General features: G+C 37.5%; 1 protein-coding gene across 1 annotated transcript in view; it reads left to right on the top strand.

Annotated features, from left to right (window-relative positions):
- LOC145980692 (uncharacterized) overlaps positions 1–24,366 on the top strand; it is a 49,322-nt gene extending 24,956 nt beyond the window's left edge. The window contains exons 3-4 of the mRNA XM_083113750.1: positions 7,658–7,792; positions 20,557–24,366. Coding sequence (XP_082969876.1) covers positions 7,658–7,792; positions 20,557–21,524 — 1,103 coding nt within the window. The 3' untranslated portion in view covers positions 21,525–24,366. The remainder of the gene's footprint in view (positions 1–7,657; positions 7,793–20,556) is intronic.
- Positions 24,367–24,680: the final 314 nt, after the last annotated feature.

Below are 24,680 nucleotides of genomic sequence, written 5' to 3'. Positions count from 1 at the left end.
TAGACAGAGAGGGAAGTACTCCATTTACTTCCATACTGACTTTTAAGGTTGAGACGCTCTATAGTGGCCGGAGAGAGGTCGGTCTGACGCTCGAAATAGGCAACGCAGCCTGTTTTACGATGCTACACAGTGCGCGAGAACTGCCACTTCTTTTGTCCCTCTACCGCTTTGCTTTTCCCATATGTGGCACCAGCGCAATTCTGCCCAGCCGCCTATTTTCATGACCGGGCGTTTAGTAATGTGGACATGACGAATGATTGCTTTATGAGAGAAGCAATTATTTTTTTCGCATACAAAAGCTTCTGTACAACATAGTGTATCTAGATATGTTTTTTGTCGACACCAATTGTCTTATTCCACTGTCAATGACGCATTTCCGGCCCGAGGTTTCTCGTCTCTTATTGGTACTTGGCCAGTCTCCATCCACCCTGCCAGTTTTGTTTCAAGATCACGGATACACCCTGTGTGTTTATTTCACATAATTTGTTGCAGTCACAAAGACACACTTAATGTGTTCAACAAATGCACATAACAAAATGTTGAATCTATTTAGTGCTCTTATTTTTTTAAAATAATGTACCATTTCCACTACCGTCTTACATCATATACCCATACAGGTACTTGTATTTTAAATCGGCCATGTCTTGTTGCTAGCAACAACAAACTCCTGCGGTGATACATATACACTTCACAAACCGCATAAGAATCGAACGATCGCACACGAAAAACAGCAATCCTTTCAACAAAACAAAAAAACAAGCATGTTTGTACCAACGACAATTGCGTCATTAGGAGCAATCGAAGGAGAAAAAGCCCTCGTGGTGGAAAACGCTACTTGAGCGCCCCCCGCGGCGGCCACTTCTTCCAAAGAGGTTTGACCTAGAAGGCTCAGAGCGGAACCTCTGCACGCAATTGCTAATGGACGGCGAGAAGTATGGAGGAAAGCAATCAACACGCAACGATCTGTGTACCACTACAAGAGATGTACAGCGATTGAGAGGTTTGTGGTCAATGCTGCCAACTTACGCAAGTTAAAATATAGCACAGATGGATGAATATATACGTTCAGGCAGGCCCGTAGCCAGGAAAGGGCCAGGGGTGGCTGAGCCCCCCCTGGCACTGCCGGCAACCCCCTTGACATTAGGGAAAACTATTTTGTATTCTAATTTGTTTGAGGTGAAGAGTGTAAATGTAGACAGCATGTATATTATTTTGTTCACAACTTCGTTCGTTCATCTTGTTTATGAGCAGAAGTCCAAGCAGCGGCAATTGTTTAGAAGATTATCTAGACTTTAGAAAGTTCTTTCATATGAAGCCTTCATTATTTGTACCTTCCCTGCCCCTGTTGCAGCCTCTCGTATGACAGAAATCTGAGACTTTGACGTCATCATCCACATTACTTCCACATCTGCGTCAAATGTCCACAGATCCAAAGTTTTGGGAACGAAGTAAAGTTTTATTGCTTCGGCCGGGGTGCGGTAGGGCCTATGATTGAAGTGAATATTGTGCATTTTTTCTTGTATGATATAAATATCTGTAGCATCAAAAATAGTATGGAGTCTGTATTAAGGGATGGTGTCAGTAGGAGTCATTAGAACTTCAAGAGATGTTTTAGAAGATATAGAAATAACTAATATTTGTATGATATTTCTAAATTTTATATTTGAAATTAACTTAATGACCCCCGACACACATAATTTACCTTCATTTAATACTGTTAAACTTTTGAAAAATGGACTTGGTTTACAAATCCCCCCTGATGACCTGTGAGCTCCCCCTGGAGATCATTTATATAGCTATGGGCCTGCGTTCAGGGCCATACCTAAGTGGATGTGAATCCTGGGGCATACAACATACAAGAGGCTAGGCAGTGGTTCCCAAAGTGTGCGCCGCGGCGTCCTGTGGCACCGTGGCTGACTTACAGGGGCGTCGCCAAATGTTCCAATATTTTCACAGAAATTGCACTTACTCCAAATATGTGCTAATTTAGTACTTTTTACATTTGAATTGTCTCTTAATTTGAAATATGTTTATTTTCTTACTTAAGACAAGCAACCTTAAAACACAAACTGAGCGTTGCAAGTGCTAGATAGGCCTGCTACATTCTAACCTGGGCGCCGTGGAAAAATCTTGAAACACCAAGGGCTCCGTGAAACGAAAAAGTTTGGGAATCCCTGGGCTAGGGTAACCAACTCTGCTGTATATCCCGGGATCTCCCGTTTTAGAACTATTTTTTTTGGATCCTCCCGTACATTTCACTAACAACCAAGATTGCGAAATTTCAACTCATTTTGGCGAGCCATACAAAACTTCAAGTCAACTGCAAGATCTTGCACGTATAACCTTTGGCCCTTAGTTCTGCAACGGCAATGGACAAATGTAAATTTCTAAATTTTCTCTGTTGTGATCTGTACATTAAATAAAATGAAAATTAACTCCTTTGTTTAATATTATCATTCCATAAACATTTTCTGGAATGATGCCGCGCCGCTAACTATGCGCACAGTTTATAGCGACTAAATCTCCCGTAATTTCTTGTAAATAAATGCTGAAAGTTGGAAATCTCCTTTAAACACATGGCCGAAAGTTGCTTCACCCTACAAGGGGCCTAAAACAAAAAATTATCAGATGTCTGAAATATTTTTTTTCCCCATTACTCTGAAGTACAGACTTCCTTTATAATCATAAAAGTTATTACAATTAATAAACAATTTATATATTCACAATAATGTAAATTGGAAATTTTGTACTCAAGTACTCACTTAAAAAATCATTTTCGAACTGCAAATATATCACTCACATTCTTTGTTAGAATTTCGTGTCACTATATTATAATTACTCTAAATGTGATTTTGTCCTAATTTTTGTTTAGCTATAGCAATCTGATAACTATTGGTTCAATAGAATTCTCAGAGCAGGTCCTACACGCCTACTCCATTCTCTTTACTACAATTACCTACACTTTGTAACTAGAGATATTCGGGTAATATCGTTAACTCTCGTGTTTCTTCAAACAGCGTTTAATAAGCCTTTAATTGCGAGATCCGACTGACTTTGCTCTGGTAGTTAACCAGTCTTGAAACTGGATGTTAGCTGTTTGAGCGTGATACGCGGAAACAGCAATCATTATCTTCGTAAATCTTCGGCAATACCGAGAATAGCCGAAGTATGCCGAATATAACTACGGTTTAACTATAGGTAGGTAGAAATGAGTGTAAATCAGCCTAGATGCGAACACTGCAGCAAAAAAGCAGTGGACGTGGCTACACTGTTCCCCATGCCCATTCCTTCTGCTAATCTGGAGAGTTTATCTCGGTAGCATTGAAGAGCGTTATGAGTGCGCCCATTCACTCGCTCACGGATCGAAGAGGCAAATTACTTCTGCGGCTTAGTGTGCAAGAAACAACCAATTATCCCCGTAGACCGGAGTCTGATTGGTTCTGAGAAACACGCACTGTGCGGTAGCTTACGTAAAATAGAGATAAAAAGAAAGCTCATGTGAGTGTGTGTCGCATGGTTGGCAAATGGGTTTTGTAAGAACGGACGAATACGAGACGGGAGGGAGACTGGAATCGATGACAATGCAGAGAAAAATACGCAACGACCAATAAAAACAAGGCTTTCACGGAAATGGCAAGGCATGAAAAAGACATACATTTAAGAATATACTAGTTGGAGCTCCGTTAAGGACACCAACTGAATAAAAAATCTAAGAACATATCTGCACTAATCACAAATTTGTTTAAAACATATACAAACATATACATCCACACCTTGTATGACAGTGACTCAAGTGCAAGTGCACTGGTGTGTATTAGTGGCGGATCCAGAACAATTGATTGATTGATTGATTGATTCAGTTTATTTTACTTCGCGTTTTGTGCCTCTTGGCTAATTTGCGAAGATGGGGATGAGTGATGAAATGATGAAATTGATGAATGGACATTCACAAACAACCAAGCCCGACCAGGATTCGAACCCGGGACCCTTGGCGTCGCAGCGCGATGTGCTAACCACTCAGCCACAGGGTCGGGCCGGATCCAGAACAATTTCAAGTAAGTAGTTCAAGATAGTAAAATTCTTTCCTGATTGAATTATGATATTACCACGTTTGGTTAATCGCGACGATGAGGATGAGTGATCATATGATGAAATTCATGAACGGACACCCACAAAAAACACCCACGCCAAGGTCCGGATTCGAATCCCAGACCTCTGGCGCTATAGCAAGCGATGCTATCTACTCCGCCACTGAGGTTAGCTAAAATTATTTTCTGTAGTCGCTTCTCCCACCCGATACATCCTCATTGGTCAAGAAGAATTATTTCAATTGTGTTTTTAAATTTTGTTCTCCCAGCACCCCTAGCGAATCATCGCAGTTAGAGATGGTATACCGACACGAGACAAGTATAACGCTCTATTTTTAGATACTTGGTTAATAACGCATTACTGAAATTGCAAGATTAATCGTAACGGTTCTTCGTTACTTTGCGTTTCCATGATAAATTCCGAACTGGAAGATTTGAAGATCCGGTATCTTGTTCATTTCCGGGAAAGGATAACCACAAGGTGGATTTGTTTAAATCAAGCGATTTTTTTAATCATTGATTTAAATCACTTTAAATGAATAATTTATATAAAATTGCACATTAGGATTTTGTAGATATCATAATCACTTTTGGTGAAAGTACATTAATCTCGTAATCATTCAATGGTGTTTATTAGGCTCTAAGAATGGAAAATAAAGGAAATAAAGTAAATGTATGAGGTGAAACTCATATTAAAGGAAATGCAATATGTCAAATGTAAATACACACTAATTTCTCTTGATTTAAAATTCAATAATTTTCATAGGCAAAAATAGCAAATATTTTGTGTAGAATAATATACAAAATACTAATCATGTTAAACCATAAATAGTGTCATTATCATTAAACTGTAAATAAACATGGCAGCTGATATTTTGCTAACTTTCATTGACAAAATTGTCAAAATTCAGCTATAAAAATATTTTAAGTTACAATTATAGAGTACATCCAGAATGTTTCATTTTTCACTGGAAGAAAAGTTACTGAAATTATTATAGTTTCATTAACACTCTCAACAAATCTTTGCATAGTAGGTTCGTATATACATTATCAGAAACAGAAAAATGTGTATTTACATCCAATTTTCTTATTTGCTTTACTCAAAGTGTTCAGTTTACTAGAAAAGCCTTTCTATGAGAAAAGAACAAAAACATACCTATATGCATGGTGCCAAAAACCATGAAAGCAATTTTAAGGGTTTTTCTTTAAAAAGAATCAAATAAATCGATTATAATAAAAATCAGATTTAAATGCACACATTTTGAAGATAATTCGATGAAAAATTTTAAAATGTTTGAGGAAATGTTTCGAGACTGGATGTGGAGCATGTTTTACATAAAGGCACCTATATCGCTCATTGGTTATAGACTTTGTGACCATCCGTATTGTTGAAGCTAGAGTAATTCATAACTTACATTCATTTTAAAACCGAGCTTTCGTAATGTAGTTTCTAACTCTGGGCAATTCCATTGTGACGGATGTGACATTCAGACAAATTTACATTCATTTCTTAATTATTTTCTTAGCACCTTCAAATATGTAATTTCATTTTCCTTGATGAAAGTTATTTAATTTCAGAATATTCCTCCCCCATCTCAATTATCAGTTACAGAAAATACAGTTTTGACTTTAAGACCTTCCTCAGCCTTTCAGAAAACTCTGTGAAATATGTGGGTTTACTGAAACAATTTATTTCATTTTCATGCTTTTAGTTTCTAAAAATATTACTACATACTTTTTTTATGAATATTTTTTTGCCTGTGACGGGTGTGAAATCATGGACATTATTTACTTTGTAGGATTATGGAACAGTGCAAAGGATATGAAAATTATCACAAATAGATTATTCAAACTAAGGTTTGTTTAAGAAATGGAAGTAGGATACTTCAGAGCTTAAGATATCGAAACAATAAATGAGACACAGAATGAAATTTGAATTATTTAAGTTTTCTTATGGTATAATACTATATCATAATGAAACTAAATTAAATAGAAACACCACACATAAAATCCTACTTCAACTATAACAAGTAATAGGTTTGAAACAATGTGTTATTTAAAATAAATGAAATTATGTTTGCATTAATAATTCCAAATTCTGCATAGTTTTCCCTTTAGTTGCATTCATAATAAGTGGTACTTTGAATAAAAATAAAATTAACCTTGCTTGTCCACTTTCACATGAAATGGCTCCTCTATAGAACTAAAGGACCACGTACCTGAACTATAAGTGACGTCACCGCCGATGTGACTTTCCGTTGACTGCTAATACCAAGGCAATCACCGTGGAAGGAAATACCGAGAGAGCGGTCTCTCGGAACGTTACCCAGTGCTTATATTTTTCTGTTCAGGCCAATATTTAGTTGGCTCTTTGAAGGAAAGGTGAGTTAGTCTCCAATCTGCAATGGTGCCTCCACTGGGAAGAACAAAATGCTCTGAAAAGACGAGATATTTCATACATGTAAAAAACATTACACATCAGACACAACTTGGCAAATCAGCTATAAATATATGTTTTATCACAAATCATTGTTTAGCCCATCTTGTCACATATCCATATTGTCCTCTTTTCATTTTTATTTTGGTTATTGTGTTTTTTTGTTGGTTGCGCAGAAATAAAAAGACGATAGGAGTAACATAATGGCACATTCTTGATTAGGATCCCAACCTAGCACCTCTGACTTCGTTCTTATTATTTCTTAATACTATTTATGTATGTAATAAATTACATATTGTTTTCTATATATTGATAAAATTTACTACATAATGAATACATAGTTGATGTGCCACAATTCAGTTTCATTAAAATATAGTTATAGTTTCTATATTTAAATATGTGTATATAAATATATATATTTAAATGAATGAATTATATTTTTAACTTCGTGTTTCTGCCACTTTTGGCTAATTCCGAAGATGAGGATGACTGATGATAAGATGAGGAAGTGATAGATGAAGGGACAATCACAAAAGGACATGGACAGCATAAAAAGCAAGCCCCACAGAGTATTATACCGGCTGTGAGTTAGTGTGTATTTATTTATTTATTGAAATTCCAGTACAGCAGAAGTCAGTTTAAACCGGATAGAAACAATAGTGAAAACAGCAAACTAGTGCTAAAATAAGAAAAAAAAGACAAAACAAAACAAACAGATACAAGATAAACAGTCGCATTACTGTACGTGTGTGTGTTTATATATATATATATATATATATATATATATATATATATATATATATATATATATATATATATATATATATAGGTACACACATACACACACACATACATACATACATACTGTACATGTATATATAATAAGCCTCGAAAAATCTGGAAGGGATGTGGAAATTTTGGAAAGATCAGTAGCCCCCGGACGACTCCCAACGACGTCCTTGTACATGAATTGTCAATAGGAGGGCCTCAGAATATTAGTACCTCAGGGTTTATACCTACGTGTATAAAAACCTCTGTCCAACTTCTCACCCCAACTCATCCATTTCAGTACGATTATTCACCCTGGAAATGCAAACAATGGCTGATCTCTCTCCTCTGGCTTTTCCCACAGGATCTCTCCTGATGCACGGAAGCCAGAATTTTGGAATCGCAGGCTACGGCCACCTCTGCGATTTGTCTGCAACCGAGCAACTGTTTCCAGTTCCAGGCTCCCGATGGGTGGCTCCTCAGGACAATCACGACTCCAGTAAGTTCTTTCGTTACTAAATATAATAGTAATGTCAAAAACTGTGATTTTTTCGATCATAGGTAAAAACTGTGATTGCTATTTACCAATCTCGGTTACTTTGAACTGTGATTTCAGTGACCGATATTTTCACACGTTGTTTAATAGTAGGAGACGGGGTCGATTTTTATTCTACAGAAAGCTTTCATTCTGTACAGGCACTGGCGTACGCAGAGGGGGGGAGGGGCTGATGGGGATACAGCCATCTCAGAAATTTTGAGAAAATGAACATTTTCAAAAATAACTCACGATTACCATTTTTGAGAATGGAAATTTCTAAATATACGAAATATTTTCTTGTATATTCCGGCCTCCAGGTAAGCAATGAAAGTCAATGGACTCGTTACAATTCAGAAGTGTCCGTGACTGTACTACACACCTTTACATTTCCAGTTCCTCCAGAAAAAAAATCCTGCTTACGCCAGGTATCTAATTGCATAAAAAATTACACAGACAAAATCTTTACACGCAGACTGCTCTCATGCGATAAAAAAATTACTAGTAGCTAGATTAATTAATACTTGAGCTCCGCATATTTTTTAAATGCCAAACTCTACACTGACGAGAATGTAGAGCTACTGCAAAATAACTGGAGTAGGGTCTCTAATTTTCAGAAAGAGTGAAATCTGACGTTTCTGCTATTAAGAGCGCAGGACACTAAATTTATTCACTGCATAAAATTCACTTTAATTTCACTGTAAAATCACCAGCAGATAGGTCACCAGTGATATCACCCTAAAATTGTAACGGTTTCACTGCAAAAATTACCGGAATGTTATAAAACTCTGAGAAGTTTTACTATTTTCGTAAAAGTGAAATTACTGTACATTCGATAGCCATTCCAACATGATTTTACAGAAAAAAATCCTGAGACAGCAACAACATCTGCTGTGCTGTAATATATGATGATATTCACTGTAGCAACATTAATGACTACATAAGTGGCTGAAAATGTATTTTCTAGAAGTTGGTCTCAATGCATACTGATGATATCAATGGAAAATTGTATTTCTGGAAAATTAATTAAAATATTTTAAAAACACACTACTTTTATTATGGTTACTAGGCCTTTTACTATGGACTAGCTTACAGGAAAAATAATTTTCAAAATAATACATCTACATGATACACGTTCAATCAGGTCAAGTTTGCATTGTTTGAATGCATTTTAACAAAACGTTGTTACAAAATAAAATTTTACCACTTACAGTTCTTTTATTGCCATTACATAATTTAATTCAATTTTTGGTAATGTACTATTCAAATCGCACGTTCAATTAAGTCAAATGGGCAAAATGGAACAACCTTCGTTCGACATGTTGCGTTTTTTGTACGTATTATAAAGCTCCCAATATTTCCAAACCACTGTTGTTCCACCATATTCCACTGTAACTCTAAAACATTTTTGGATATTGATAACATAATCAATATAAATATTCTCCATAATTACAGCGTTGTGCTCACACTGTAAAACGTTGACTGTAAAAAAGACGGTCTAAGATCATCAATTTCCGCTGCCTATCAACTACCGTAAAAACGATCATGACCGTTTTCAAACTATTAACAGTTGACTGTAACTAATGTTCATTTTCTGATTAAGATTTTAAAAATAAAATATATATTCAAAATACTTTCATTCAAACGACGGCACGGAGATGGGACGGAATAAATGCGCTTTCGCTTACGAAAAATGCATAATTTTTAAAAAAATTAACAGGCAGATTGTTAAATTTTAAAGATAGAATCGTGTCAATTTTATGATAACTTCTAGAAGTGCTGGTAAGAGAGTAAAGTGAACCTCATGCTGTAATTTAGATTTACACTTTCACGGATATTAGAAAGATTAAATTTCGCTCTTTTTGTCGTGTAGAAGACAAATTTTTATATTTTAAAAATATAATGGACGGTTAAATTTAAGTTTGATTTTCTGAAAACGTGATTTGCTAGCAAATAAGCAAATAGACACATGTCGCTTAATGCATACGTAGATTAAGTTTCATTTATTCCGAATGTAATAAACATTTGTAATTCATTTTAAATTATATAAATGTGAATACATACAATTTTCAGCGTTTCAGTAATAATTAATTTTAATCTTTCATGGACAAATAATACTAAACTATATTTTATATTTCACAAACTTTGATAAAAATAATGGGTTACCATAAAAATAATTCAGCGATAAATTAATTTCAATTCTGAAGAATTTTCAACAGAAAAATCCACTTCTTTACGTTTCTCGAAAAACACTATTTTAATTATGTATTACATAAGGAACACAAGAAAGGATATTCATTACATTTATAAATACGTTTCGCTTTACCTAAAGAAACCAAAGATTATATTGGAACATAGCCAATGACAAACAAAATCCGAAAAGCAGTTCATATTTGCAGTAATTTTTTCAACTGATTAACAATATTATTTTCCTAGAATAACTTTATGTACAAAACTTTGTTATGAAATTTGTCAAGTTTTATACTCTTATTTTTATAGTTGAATTTTGAGATTAAGAATTAGATTCTTATTTATGACTACACCAAAGTGCTTGAAGTTTACAGGAAATAAAAAAAAAAAGTTGTACATGCTTAATCAGAGCTTCGACGATTGACACAAATGGTGTTCGAGTTATCGAATCATGTGTGTTTGTTTTTCTTCATCGTTAATATTTTGATTGATCTGACGCGTTTAAGTTACTGCGACAAAGAAAGAGGGAACCTTATGATACACGTTTCCCCACGCATCAATCCGAATTTATTCATATAGACTATTTACATAGTTCTGATAAAAATGAATTCGAACAATCTTACTTCCTTATTGAAGTTTTATTTGTGTTAAATGTTTGATAAAATTATTTACAAAACGCATAATAAAAAGTTGACTGCAGAAATTGCGGTCTAAGACCATTTTCGCTGTGCGACTATTGTAAAAATTACACTGGCAATATTTAAAGCATTAACGGATTGTACATAGTTACATTAATTAATAATTCAGTTCCTAAACATATGTTCATGGTGCACGCAACCGTAACGTAGAATGTTTGCTTATGCATTATAAAATATTTCAATTTAATTAAAACGGTTGCATCTCGTTTTTGTAAATTAACAGGCAGACTGTTAAATTTTAATGTTGCAATATTGTGAATTTTACGATATCTTTAAACAATGCATTTTGAGACAAGTTTAACAAAATCAAACTTTGTGTCATATCACATCTATCGCACCATACACTATTACAAAAATTATTAAGATGGATAAAACGCGTTTTTGATGCAAGTAAAACTGATTACCTTGATATATATATATATATATATATATATATATATATATATATATATATATATATATATATATATATATATATATATATACAGACATGTGTATTTATGTGTGTATGTGATACAATTTAAAGTGAGAAATGAGATAATTTTAAAAAAATATTACAAATATGTTAAATTTGATGCAGGTAGACATTTGTTTATTAATGCATCTTGTATTCATTTTCTTCTGTCATTTAATATTTTTTCTGCTTTGAGTGTACTCTAATTTTTGAAACAATTCGTTATCAGTTTGTATTGGATAAGATTAAAGCAAACTTTTACAATACGTACGTAATTTAACTGGTTGTTCATTGGGGTCACCATTTTGAGAAGAGAAACTGCTTTAAAAGTTCCTACAAGTTTCACTTTGAGGCGTGTCACATAACTAAATCATGGCTGACAATCATGAAGTATCTTACGGGAAAGCCGACAATGAAACCTAGATAAGCCTATTTCTCCTTTGTTGCGATGAAGGTGATAGCTTGAGCCAATTGTTGGACATTCGCTTGTACATGAGGAGTCGCTTCTCGACGTACGGTTGTAGCATCTTGACCCGGTGTCAAAAAGGAGAGGGGGCTGGTTTTGATACATCAGGGGGGGGGGGGCAGGAGCAGCTGCCTTCGAACCTCGGCGTCCTCAATTTGCATATTCAAAAGGTTGACAGCTGCAACTCCACTGCTTCACACAAAGGAACAAGGAATCGGAAGGCATGATCTTATAAGGGGAGGTGGGGTCTTTGTGCATGGACCACTCCTCCATTGTCACGGAGGACCAATAAGGTATCCCCAGTTCGGCAGCACCTCTTAATTGTTGCGCCGAGGTCAACCGGGGTCATGCGAGAGTAGCTCATTGACATTGAGGAGGGATCTGGAAGCGTCATGCGAGAAGGATTAGGGGGATGGAAACAAGAAAATGAAGTATCCTCGCTCTCCTCTGGCTGGGTGTAAGCTGCGGCCCTCATGTTGTTTGTTTGGGCAGAGGAGTTGCTCGAGTGAGCACTCGAAGATGTTGAGAGATGAGAACGGTTATTGAAAAGCTTTCCTGGAGTGAAGACCACTTGGTGCACTCTTCATCAACTTGACTGACCCTTTCTCAAAAACTCTTTCAGATCTTCCGTAGGCAGGAATCAAGTACGTAAGCAGGAACCAGTTTATACAGATACAAATGCATCAAAACTGTACATATACATGCAATATGAAGATGGACAAGGAAAATAAAGTGCATCAAATTAATTGTATCTACTTGAAATACACGGATAGATAAAGCTGTGGGAGTAAGTTTGGTTTTTTGGTTCATCCTTGATTGAAGCTTCTGATAAAACACTAAAAAATGCTGGCCAAGGCAAACACACTATCAACGTAACGTATCAACCTTCAAGGCTTACGCTTCTGATTGATGCATTTTAATGCATAAAGAGAAAATCAAGACCCGCTTGTATTTGAATCAAAATCTTGCACTTATACTTTTGATATAATTTGTCTGTTTGTTATTTAGCATCGCTTTTCTGCCACTTTTGGTTAATCGCGACGATGAAGATATAATGAAATTGATGAAGGGGACACTCACAAAGAATACCTATGCCGAGGCCAGGATTAGCGCGTTGTGTTAACTTCGTCACAGAGGCGCAATTTATGTTTTCCATTGCATTATTAGTTCAAATGGCTGGTTTTCTATCTATACACTTCCTTTCTGATTTTAATACTATTTTTCTTGTTACTAAAGATCTAAAAAAAGAAAGGGGTACGTGAAACAGGAAGTCGAATATTAAAAAAAAAATAGTAGCTACTTTATACACACAGAAAACTAAATGCATCATATAGATTGATGCACCAGAATGCATCGATTGATGCACTAAAGTGTGTTTTATGGCTTTTTCAAAGAATCAGATTCACATTTCATGCATTGGGGTTCATTTTTGTATGTCGTGAAAGAAACACCAAAGTGCACCATTTGATTCAAGTGAGGATTCCTTTCAGTCGAGATGCACTTCAATGCATCAGTTAATGTTCCTTGATGCACCTTCCTGCATCTTTTTGGATGATGCACTTAAATGTTTGGTCTGAGCTCACAGGAAACGTTTAAGTGCATCATCGAAAAAGATGCATTCTGGTGTATGAAAATGCATCAAGGTGCATCAAAACGCACTGAAATAAATCCTCACTTGAATCAAATGATGTACTTTGGTGTTTATTTCACGACATATAAAAATGCACCCAAATGCATCAAGTGTGAATCTGATTCTTTGAAGAAGCCATAAAACACACTTTAGTGCATCAGTCGATGCATTCTGGTGCATCAATCGATATGATGCATTTAGTTCTCTGAGTGTACAGTGTTTAACATTCTTTGGTGTACATTCCAAAAGCAAAGGGAATAATTACTCTAAATAATGGAGACTGATATTTACGATACAACAGTATGCAAGGTAACCTATAAGCCAGTTGACAAAAATGCATTTTGTTTTCTAGAAACGTAAGGTCATGACACAACATTTATTACGAAAAGGTAATTGTTCACCCTGTATTAACATTCCACTTCCATTTTCAAAGAGGAAACAGAAATCGTATCACAAATGTTCTAGTAACGCAGGTTTCCAAATTCAGGCTAAATATGTTCTTTTAAATGCACTAATTTTTACAATTATGTACAATAGAGTGATATAGCGAACACAACACTATACACTGTTCACAAGTTTTATTCGAACAAAAAGTCCCTCACAATCAGCCCACTGTAAAGAAGGTGATTGGATAAATTATGGTCTAAGTCCGTTAGTTTCCGCTACCATCCAACTACCGTAAAAAATCCATGACCGTTTTTAAAATATTAAAGGCCAGTATATAGTTAACGTAATTATCGCGATTTTAAAGATTCTGCTTTAGAAATACATTTATGGTACATGGAAATTCAATTTATGATCATTACGCATGGTAAAATATTCGAATTTAGATAAAAAAACGGTCGCGTCCCGTTTTTGTAAATTAACAGTTAAATTTTAACGATAGAATATTGCAAATTTTACAAAAATTTCCAACAGTTTTCTACTTTTGATACTGATTGTTTTAACTACAACTATTTGAAGTAACAATATTTCATTCAACACAAATTATAAAGGTTAAAGATATTAAATCAAATATTATTGTTATAATAATAGAACAATTTAAACTAACAATATTTCGCTATTTTTTCTGGAATATTTATCGTTATTTATGGTGAGTAAATTAATTTTTCAACGTGGAAACCAATTTTCCAAGCAAAAATCTCTGGCAATTTTCGTCTGAGAAGATAATTCAGTACATTCGGGCTCAGTTGCAGGAAATGGCTGAACAATATTTCGGGGCATTACAAAATTAATTTCTCGTTATTGAAATAAATGGAATTTTCTTGTGCTTCCCCAGCGGGATTTATCTGTATCTCTCTCCAACTGGTTTCCTGTTGCTGCTCCGTGGACCAAAATCTTTCCTCCCCCTTTCTTCGGTCGCCGACTGCTATTTCATATTTATGGTCCGCCCGCTGCAATCCGAGCCATTATGTCCCATTTGAGAGGAAGTCGAGAAAACGCTCCGTCCCAAACGGAGATAATTGCTTGGTTCCGAAAGCAATATTTACGTTTGCCGTTTTCTCTCTTCGTTGCTTAATTAAGCAATCGCTTGATGGTTAACGGAGTATAACGGAGCCAACGGGGTGGATGCTAAGTCGCGATGACTTGTTGATGCGGATTGAAATTCTAGCTCCATTTTTAGTGTATTTCCCTTTTGGAAATAAACTCCTATCCTGGGACACCTTCTGGTTGAAACTCTTTCCAGAAATTTGCCATTCCCTAACATACCTCCACACACAAGACTCGAAATTTATCAAATCAAGGTGGATGCACATGTAATTTTGACATCTTTGAAATTTTGGTGCATTAAGAAAAGAAAATGCATCAAATGTACTTTATGCACTTTACTCCAATATAAAACTCCGCGTGTTAACTAAAATAAAAGGCAAAATATATTAATTACACTATAAAAAAAGTGTCATAACTTAACGTAGTTTTATAGCTAAATATAATTGAAGTAATGTGTGTGTGTGTGTATGTATGTGTGATATATATATATATATATATATATATATATATATATATATATATATATATATATATATATATATATATATATACACATACACACACAGAGCATTCCCTGACATTCGCTACGAGACTCGGCGGAAAGCGGCCCGGCGTCAGCGCCGGTTGTCTTTCCCGGTGAACAGGGTCCGCGACAGTCGCTAGAGTCATGACGACGATGACAATGACTAGATGGAATTAATGAATGGACAAAGACAAGGGACACCAATGCCCAGGAAGGGGCTGGAATTCAAGCACCTGGGTTGCCAAATCGAAATTCGATCACTTAACACACTCGGCCACCGAGCGGGTTGTAATGACTATACTAATTCGATCAGAAAACCCACACACATGTTCACACACAACATTAATGCCTAACTTAAAGACAATGACTACATTTTACAGTTTAAAATTATACAAATACGAAATCGAGCAAGAAGTATTCCATAAAACGGCTGCTGGAGGGTGGAATGGGTACACATTGTGTTTTCAAGTCTCCCACGGTGTATATTTGTAGTCTCAAAGTACACACACATGTACATTATTGGTGGTGTGTATTGAGTCCCTTGGGATCGTTTGCATCGCCATTGACGACGACTGTTCCCTGCATCCCCTCTACATTCCCAGCCCTTCTATGCATTGGCCGCTTGCAGTTGGGGTCGAGCAGGAACGACGGCCTCAATTCATCACCGCATCTCGCATTAATATGCATGATGCACGGAGCATATTGTGCTTATCGCCCTGGCTTTTGGCGGCCATGTTTTAATTGGTGTCAGAGTGGAAATACATCATTTTCGGCTACGAGGAAAGGGGAAGGGAAGAGTCCGAAAAGGGGATGTTGAGTTGAGGCGATATTCTAACAGGGAGCAGTGAATATCTGACATAAATATAATTGCCATATGTTTATATTATTGTTATAAAAGAACACCCCTTGGGTCTTTGTGTTTCCTTTTGTTTTTAAGGCTAGGACAGTAGCTACACAGAGAACATAAAATTAGGGCTGGAATTTATTTACCGATACTGACTGATACCTTTCCGGCATATTGGTATTTCACGGGCTCCACAAAAACACTTTCGCGAAGTCTAATTTCCTACAAATTATGCAAAATTAGAAGTTTCCTTACATTTTGCAGCAGTCTTGTGTGAAAAAACTGTTTTTGTGACAACGTAACATGTAATTTAATATTCTGATATAATTCTTGAATATTTCTAAGCAAAAATCTTGTTCAATTGATGCATGTAATTTGAGGGGAATACTTACACACTTATATTAATCAATATTTTCAACAACTTTTATTATCACAATTTTCAAGTATCGGCGGGAATCGGTGAGAATATCGGTATCGGAAGTGGTATCGGCTCTGCTACCCAAAATGGGTCAATTGCTAGAAGCATGCTGGTTCCAGTAACACATTATGAGCATCAAGGGTATTTGTATTCGCTGCTGCTCCGTGTGATGCATTAAAATACTTCAGACCAGATCGTTTCGAATAAACCAAAATTTCATGTTAAAAATGTGACAATTGGTGCATCAAAATACATCAGCCTTGATTTGATGCTTTCGAGTTATGATGAAAGTTTAATGTAACAATGAGAATGAAAAAAACATGCATCAATGTGCAATACATTGCAAAAATCTACTTTTTTATTTTGGAACAGAGCTATGGTAATTTGGAACCACCGCTGATCTCATGAAAAGCACCCTTCCTCTGTAAAGTGAATGCTAGCTAAATATTACATTTTTCATCCACGTAGTTTCCTTTCAAATGCAAATAATTTAATAACAATACTTTTAAAATTTAACAGCTTGCCTATTAATATACAAAAACGAGACGAAACCGGTTTTAATTTAAATTTCAATATTTTATGGTGCAAGAAGATAGATAATTATCATACAGTTGCGTGCACCACATTCTTAAAAACTAAATCATTAAAATTGCATTATTGAGGTTAACAATGTAACGGCCGTTAATACTTGAAAAACAGTCATTGTCATGTTGGTTGGATGACAGCGGAAATTTACTGCCTTAGATCTATATTTTCCAGTGAACTTTTCTTCACAGTGTACACTTGTGTTTTCCTTTTTACAGCGTAGACTACATTGCCAGACAATTATTGTTCCGAGACACTTTACTTGTAAATATTACATTTAATTTTACTCTAAAGTAATAAAGTATGTAGTTGTGTCATGAACCATGGTGTTATAAAAGTATAAGATCCTTTTAAACATATAATTTGGTCTTGCATGTATCCATTTAAATCTCTCTTTAAACAATTTGACTAGTTTTTCATTTCAATAATTCACATATTTTCATGTAGATGTCAGCTGAGAATAATTCCACCCATTTCGGTAACTGTTGAACTTCGTAACTATGGCTTCCAATACTATGACTCCCGAAAAATTACACAGTATCGAATGTTGCATTGCCTTTAAGAAATTTTCAATTAGTTACCAAGAGATATGATTTAAAATATTTTCTTTATGGGTCTTCCAAACAACAGATATTCTTTGCCAGATCACCCTTTGGCTATACCAGTGAGTTTCAATATCATCTTTATATTTGTTAATTAGTGTCGACCAAAAAACATATCTAAAGTGTAAATTACTAACTCTGAGACCTTTTGTAAACAAACCGTCTCACCGATTCGATGTATCACTCCGTGTCAGCTGATTCATGACCGCAGACTACCGCAATCATCTGCTGTTACACTCGCCATGTTGAAAGTGGTACTACTTCCTTGCTGTTCGCATGATTATTTTTAGAAAATAACCAATGTTATAAAATATCATTATGTACACAAATCTCTAAGCTCATTGAAAGTTACAATGAATATTCCTACAAAATGTTCACACTTATCTTGCCTTGCCATGTCACCAAGTTATTTTACGAAGTGCACCATATTTGGCGGAAGAAAAATCGTTATTAGGATGCTTGTCAAAGTTTCCAACCGCAATAAATTTGCGAACTTTCTTTGTCTTGTTTTGATCATCATCATCATCAATATATTTATTGGACTTACAGCATTGCATATGGCTGTTTATGCCCATTATATATTTTATTTACATAAGATACAATTTACAAATAAATTTCAAATACACTCCTATCTATATCAAACCTCAGAAATATACATTACCATTTTGTCTAAAATAATTGCAAGTGAAATATATTGAATTCGCATGCAAGAAAGAAGCCAAATTTATGGGAAATGATTACTGGTGCAAAGAGTTAACCATAAAGGTGAAGCAATAAGTACAAAAGAAAGAGCATTGGGTGTAAAGTGAGACGTCATTTGCGGCAGCGTATCTCATACTACAAATTGGCCGTTGTTTTAACTTACGTAATGAATCCTGTAACAACGCTGGATTTTCGTGTGGATTATTTTACTTCTATGAGTTTGCAATGCTTTCTGCATGCAGATTGTTTTGTTTACAGAAGGTCTCAGGGTTGGTGATTTGTACTTTAGACACACTATGTCGTACAGAAGCTTTTGTATGCGAAAAAAAAATGACTTCTCCCATAAAGTAATCATTCGTCATGTCCACATTACTAAACGCACGGTCATGAAAATAGGCGTCTGGGCAGAATTGCGCTGGTGCCACATATGGGAAAGCAAAGCGGAAGAGGGACAAAAAAAAGTGTCAGTTCTCGCGCAGTTTGTGGCAACGTAAAACAGGCTGCGTTGCCTAGTTCGAGCGTCAGACCGACCTCTCTTCGGGGACTAGAGTGCGCGTCAAATCTCCTGCATATGGCGATAGCCAATAGCAACGCACTGCAGCGGTGCCATGTCGAAATCTCACACGGAAAAGAGACAGCGTGGTTGAACGGAATAGGCAACGCAGCACGTGATTCGCTAGTGCTGTTTCGCCGTTCAAGGCCATATGCAGGAGATTTGACGCGCACTCTAGTGTGTCCCATTCGATACAGAGCGGATGATCGCGTAAATATCCCATATCTACACGTCGGACTGCTCTTAAACCTCCGAACACACGGGTTGTGCTCCAACGTGGCAACAGCGCGAACTTCTGCCAGCCGCCTAATTTCATGGCCGTGCGTTTAGAGGCGTATTAATTAGGTCCCAGTGCAAATGCAAATCAGTTTTTACTTTTCCATGGAACCCCTGTCAAGGATTTATTTTGTTATTGTATTGACTACTTCGAAACACATTCACGAAACTACTATTTTTATTAGTTTCAAAGCTTACTTCACCCCCTTCAAGCAGAATCGAAAAAGAGTTGCTAAATCACGAAACGATTGTTCGTTAATGCATCAACATCAATTAAGCCGTGAAAACACCTGCGTGGTTATTTTTCCGGTACCCATTGCATCTGTTCCACACAACACTGCCAATCCAATCCATCTTCCCACCGGACACCTCGACGGCAGCTGAAAAATCACATATTTTCAGCGCCATTTCTCGAAATAAGATGAAAATAGTGGACGGTAATTCATCACTTGTTGATCAATAGGTTGTCGACATAAAGGTCCATAGAGCAAGCACATTGACGTCGCAGACATTGAGCGAATTAAAGAAATGGGGGCTTTTCCTCGACTGCGAAACGGACCGATTTAGCCTAATGGCGTGCCAGAATTTTTGAAGACTGGCGTTGTCGGATAATTTTGTTTGGGTGTTTGGTGTTTGCGAACAAAATATTTTAAAATGGTGTCTGCTTCAGAGGCTAAGACTACTACTGTCGGTTAAACATTATGGATACTCGAGTTTGGACTCAAAATAAAAATTAACCAGTGCACCGACATAAAAACGAGTTATATCAAAATTTAGTTTATTCAATTCTGCATTCATCTATGGTAAGCAAGATTTTTTCCAGTACGCCTTCAATTTTTTATTGTGAGAACAACAAAAAGTGCCTTTTGGCGGGGGGTTCCAAACGGCCGCTGTGTTTGAAATTCTATAAATAAAAAACTTGTGATCCGATCGTGGTGAAATTTAAATGCAGTGCAGGTAGAAAGGTTTTAAATACGATTTTTAATTTTCAGATTTTTAAAAAAATGTGCCAAAAAAAGGCTCCTATCAATTCTGTGAGGCAACTTTTTCATAATATTGGGTAGTCCTACAAATACGATCTGGGTCTTCTTTTGAAGTTCTTTGCAGCTTTTTTTTTAAACCCATTATCATTAAAATCGGTTTGCGAATTAACAAACAGATTTTTATTAAACGGAGCAAATATGTTTGTTGAACGTGGCAACACCTATTAAACATTGTGTCTTTAAATTGGGGTGTAACAATTTTGTTGCACATTAATGTAGCATCATTGAAATATTTTCTTGCGTTTGCTTGCAGGTTTGGTTCCCCTGGGATTGACATCGGGAGAGACCGTAGCCCCGCAGCAGCTGAGCCCGGACAGCACGTCGCCCACCGCCAGCGTCATCACGTCCCGCGTCCTCAACAGCCAGCACCCCAGGCTGCCCGACGTCAGGGAGAGGACCTCCGCGGAAGGAGTCGTCGACCTCCACATGTCCATGTCTTTCGACGGAGGCTCCACGACGCCCTCCACGCCCCCGCCCCTCGCCGGACCATCCCCGCCACCCTCCTCGAGGTCGCCGTGCTCGTCGGGCGTCGGGAGCCCACGCAGCGTCGGCATCACCTCCACGGCGCCCGCCGACTCGACGGCGCTGTCCGGCGACAAGGGGAAGCTGGACGATCCGGACGATCTCGGGGAAGAGGACGACGTGAAGTCCGTGTCCCTGGACGGCAACGGGGCGAGCTCGGACACGGCGGACGGACAGCAGCAGCCGCAGAAGAAGCGCAAGAGGCGCGTGCTGTTCTCCAAGGCCCAGACGTACGAGTTGGAGCGGAGGTTCCGGCAGCAGAGGTACCTGTCGGCGCCCGAGAGGGAGCACCTGGCCAGCATCATCCGGCTGACCCCGACGCAGGTGAAGATATGGTTCCAGAACCACCGGTACAAGACGAAGCGAGCGCAGCAAGAGAAGGGGTTGCAGGACGTGAACACTCTACCCTCCCCGCGGAGGGTTGCGGTCCCTGTGCTGGTGCGCGACGGCAAACCCTGCCAGCCCCACTCGAACCCCAACTGCAAGACCTCCGAAAGCGGGTCCCTGGCCGTGCAGGCGCCGAATCCCCTTGGCCCTCTCAACGGCCTCAACGTCAACATGGACTTCGGTGCGATGCAGCTGTCCGGCATGCCCTCCATGGGGACGTGCATGAGCATGGCGAGCTCGTGCATGCCCACCAATCCCATGAACGTCATGCCCACGTACTCTCACCCTCTCATGCACCAGAGGTGGTGGTAGAAGAACCGCATGAAACGACCAGTGCGTTCCGGTGATATCTGCCCTTGCGGGAAAACCACACGAAGTGATCGGATCCTCAGGACAGTCAGGCTGGCTCCAGAGCCGGAGCCCTTATGGAATTAACGGTACTGTACCAGGAGCACATCCAGTGTCCGCAAGCTCTTGAACGCTAGAGCGGCTTTCAGTAGTGCCTTTCAGAGGTAAACATACCAGTATTTCCGCCATGCTATAGCCTGGTCTTACGGCGGGCGCTCTACATGCTGGCAAGGAATCGGGGAATCAACCAATCCAGCGTGATGAGAAACACAGCAGCTTGTAGAACGAGGTGCGCGCAGCATTTCCTCCCACGACATCGTAACTCTCGGCGCCACCGCTGGTTGGTCTGTGGAGTCTTTCCCGCTCCCCACTTCCCTTACCAGCATGTAGGTCGCCCGCCGAAAGACCAGACAAGAGCTTTAGTGTGGTACGGAAGCCATCATGACCAAAGTTGTGTCAGTGTCTACCGTTATGACGTACCTTGTACAGAAAGTTGGGAAAAAGAGTATTGGCATTAAGTGAAGTGTAACGTATTTTGACTGTGATGGTAATGTACAGAAAAACCATGAAAATATAGATAAAAATTACATTGTTTATGTAAATTATGACTGAGTTGCATGTGTGTTAAGGAATGAGTGTCCGTGGGTGCGTTTGATTCTAAGAACGAATGATGCTTGTCTTCAGTGTGTGATGTATTCTTAACTTAATGACTGTCATTTGTTCTCTCTTTCTCTCTTAAAGAAACATTCCGCACTTTTTCTTGCTCTAAGTTTGCTATCAAACACCAAATGTTCTACGAAAGACATCAAATCAAGAGAAGCTTTCACAAACTCACATTTATGATTGAGGTCTGTGGGAGTAGACGGCGCTACTCAACCAAGAAAGTGTTCCATCAAAACCTTAAATATCAATGATACATTCCAATCATGTATTATAGCCAATTCCCTTTGTAAACCAAGTGCATGTTGTTGTGTGTGTTCTGTCACAATCGAACAATTACTAGATTCCAAATTGGCCTTTTGCCACCCTGTTGACTTGTACTTAAACTAGTTCCGGGATTCGGATCCCACTGTAAACTGTAGATCTAGTACCAATTAGCCATTCTGAGAATAAAGTGGACCTAAAAACAACTACCCTATCTTTTCGGATATAGTATATGGGAAACTTCAAACCAGAGAATTTGCACACGAAAAAAAAAATAAAAGCTTCGGAGAATTATAAAGTAGAGACACCGGCAATAAAGAAGGATAACATAGATCATGAAATAATACTCGCTTCCCCGCAAGGCGTTGTGTGTTGCCTAACTGTACGGCGCTAAGTGGATTTTAATAGCAAATTTTCAATGCAAACGTCTATCACTGCCGTAGAGTTATGCAACACACAAAATGCTTTACAGGGAAGCGAGTATTATTCGGATCTATGTGCTCCTTCTTTATTGCCGGTGTCTGCGAGTATAGAGTTTAAAATGTGACCTTGTAGAATCCAAATTTATGTGACTCCTTAAAATGGCATTATATATGTATATTTATAATGTTATACTATTTGTGTAAGAATATAAAAATGTTACCCAAAGTTTTATAATGGTATCGATACACTTGGGTTGGAAATTTAATCGTGGCAACTACTTATTCTTGAGTGATACAAAAGAGAAACCTCTGTGAAACTTTTTCAGCCCTTCGATGTAGTCACCAGCATTGTGTACAACCATTGTCAGCAATGTGGAAGTTGTATTGTTTCTGTAGCAGCGCCTGTTCTGTTGATGGTTCGAATGGAGCCTGAAGAATCTCTGGAACAGTTCGGAAGCTTCATCTTGTGGATCAAATCAAAGTCACATGGGCTGGTAGATCATCTCAAGCATTGTCCTGCAAAATGATGGGAGGATTCAGCAGAAAGTGCCCTCTCTTCTTTCTCAACTCAGGTCGCAGGTTATGTTCCAAAAATGAACAGTAACCCTGCGCATTGACAATCTGTCCTGGAGGCATGGCGAGAATCACCAGAACTTTCACATTAGTGGCTTCTGATTGCACAACTTAGACAAACTCCAATGATACTCTATTCCTCTCGTCACTGCGCATGCGCCTAGTGTTGGAAGGAAGAGTCCATTTACTGGGAGGTAGCTTAGGTATCAAACTAACATGTGGTATAAGTGAGAAGCACCGGTTCCGTTTCATGGCGTATATACAACAGAGTTGCCACTATTAAATTTCCAACCGATGTAATTTTCCTCTCTTTCGAAGTGAGTACCCACACAAACATATACATACACACACACACTTCCAAACAGAGACAAAAATATATCGATACCGTTGTAAAATTTTGTGTAACATTTTTTTGTTACGAAAACAGATGAACTGGACATTCCGAAATGTTTCTATTAATAAGTCTATCTATGCACAAAAAGTACATACAACACAGAGAGAAGGAGAGAAAAGACAAGCTTAACTTCACAATCTTTGTTTTCTGTAAAATTTATGTTTACTTTCTCTTCACATTCCATTAGTGCATTTATCTAGAAGTGAGTACAAAATAACCACAAGGTCTAAGTATGGTAATGAGCACAGATAAATTTTAGGATAAAGGAAAAAATGTTGGGAAAATGAAACTTTGTGCCATGTGATTGTAGGGCTCTATTCTTTGAGGTTTTATGGAACAAACAGTGTGCTTGTGCGGCTGAGGGAGTGAATCTGTGTATAGCTATGTAGAAAAGACAAATTCAGGATGGTATAACAGTGTTAATGGTTCTTTGACTTTTCTCGTGTAAATTAATTTATCTTATTAAGAAAAGAAGTCAATATGAAGAATATTGTGAAGCAATTTCACAATTTAAGAATGAAAAATAAAGAGTAGTTTAAATGTTATCGTGCATTTTTTATATTTTACATTACCTTTTACAACCTACATTAGTTACATTCCAATAAATACAAGGAAGAGTGAAATGAAAACCTTAATTTGTTTTTGTGTCCTACCTAGTAGATTTCTTCATGTACGTTTGCACAAGTTTTCTGCATTTTAGTACAGACCTATTGCAGATCTACATATATTTTCATCTTTGAGTTAGTGCCTGTATAAGTCTTTGGGGTCCACGTGCAGACACTTATGACTAGACCTCCGATTTTTAGG

Source organism: Lepisma saccharinum, chromosome 28 (genome assembly GCF_977018435.1).
Source record: "Lepisma saccharinum chromosome 28, izLepSacc3.1, whole genome shotgun sequence".
NCBI lineage: Eukaryota > Metazoa > Arthropoda > Insecta > Zygentoma > Lepismatidae > Lepisma > Lepisma saccharinum.
Note: the sequence above shows the minus strand (reverse complement) of the source record. Positions and strands in the feature narration are given on the sequence as shown.